The sequence below is a fragment of the Haliaeetus leucocephalus genome, unplaced genomic scaffold, assembly GCF_000737465.1.
Source record: "Haliaeetus leucocephalus isolate CR32 unplaced genomic scaffold, Haliaeetus_leucocephalus-4.0 Scaffold598, whole genome shotgun sequence".
Classification (NCBI taxonomy): domain Eukaryota; kingdom Metazoa; phylum Chordata; class Aves; order Accipitriformes; family Accipitridae; genus Haliaeetus; species Haliaeetus leucocephalus.
The window spans coordinates 2,460,649-2,461,122 of record NW_010973034.1 but is presented as its reverse complement, the minus strand read 5'-3'; the positions used below and the strand labels follow the sequence as shown (position 1 = coordinate 2,461,122).

The 474-nt window shown below is 65.8% G+C and overlaps 1 protein-coding gene across 1 annotated transcript in view; it reads right to left on the bottom strand.

Moving 5' to 3' along the window:
* LYSMD3 (LysM, putative peptidoglycan-binding, domain containing 3) overlaps positions 1-470 on the bottom strand; it is a gene marked incomplete at its 5' end in the record, with an annotated part of 4,914 nt that extends 4,444 nt beyond the window's left edge. Inside the window, one exon of the mRNA XM_010578085.1 lies at positions 261-470. Within this exon, the coding sequence (XP_010576387.1) occupies positions 261-470 (210 nt within the window). The remainder of the gene's footprint in view (positions 1-260) is intronic.
* Between the last annotated feature and the right edge of the window lie 4 nt (positions 471-474).

The window sequence follows — 474 nt, the reverse complement described above, 5'->3', positions numbered from 1 at the left end:
TCAAAAAAAAAAAAAAAAAAAAAAAAAAAAAAAGCCTGCGGGACTGCAACTCCAGCAGGCTCCGCGCCGTCACCCTGACCCTCTTGCCGGCACTGTTCCTCCTTTCCCAGCAGCACGGACGCTTTACCCACACGGGCGCCCAACCCACGCGTGAAGCCGGCCCACCCCGCGACCGCAGCGGCCCGCAGGCAGAGCCCCGGCCCTCCCTCACCCCTTGCCCTCCGGCAGAAGAAGAAGCGGTAGGCGCCCGGGGGACTTACCGAGCAGCAATACTGAAGCGCGATGGCGTTCAGCGTGTCCCCTTCCCCGATGTCCTTCGTGAGCAGGACGATATCATCCAGCCGGTCCCTCGACGCGCTCCTCCGCACCTTCTCCCTGCCCCTCGGCCGCAGCTCCGACACCTCGCCGCCCTCCTCCTCCTCCGGCCCCTCGCTCTCCGCCCCCGCCGCGCTCGCGAAAGGGGACAGGTGACCG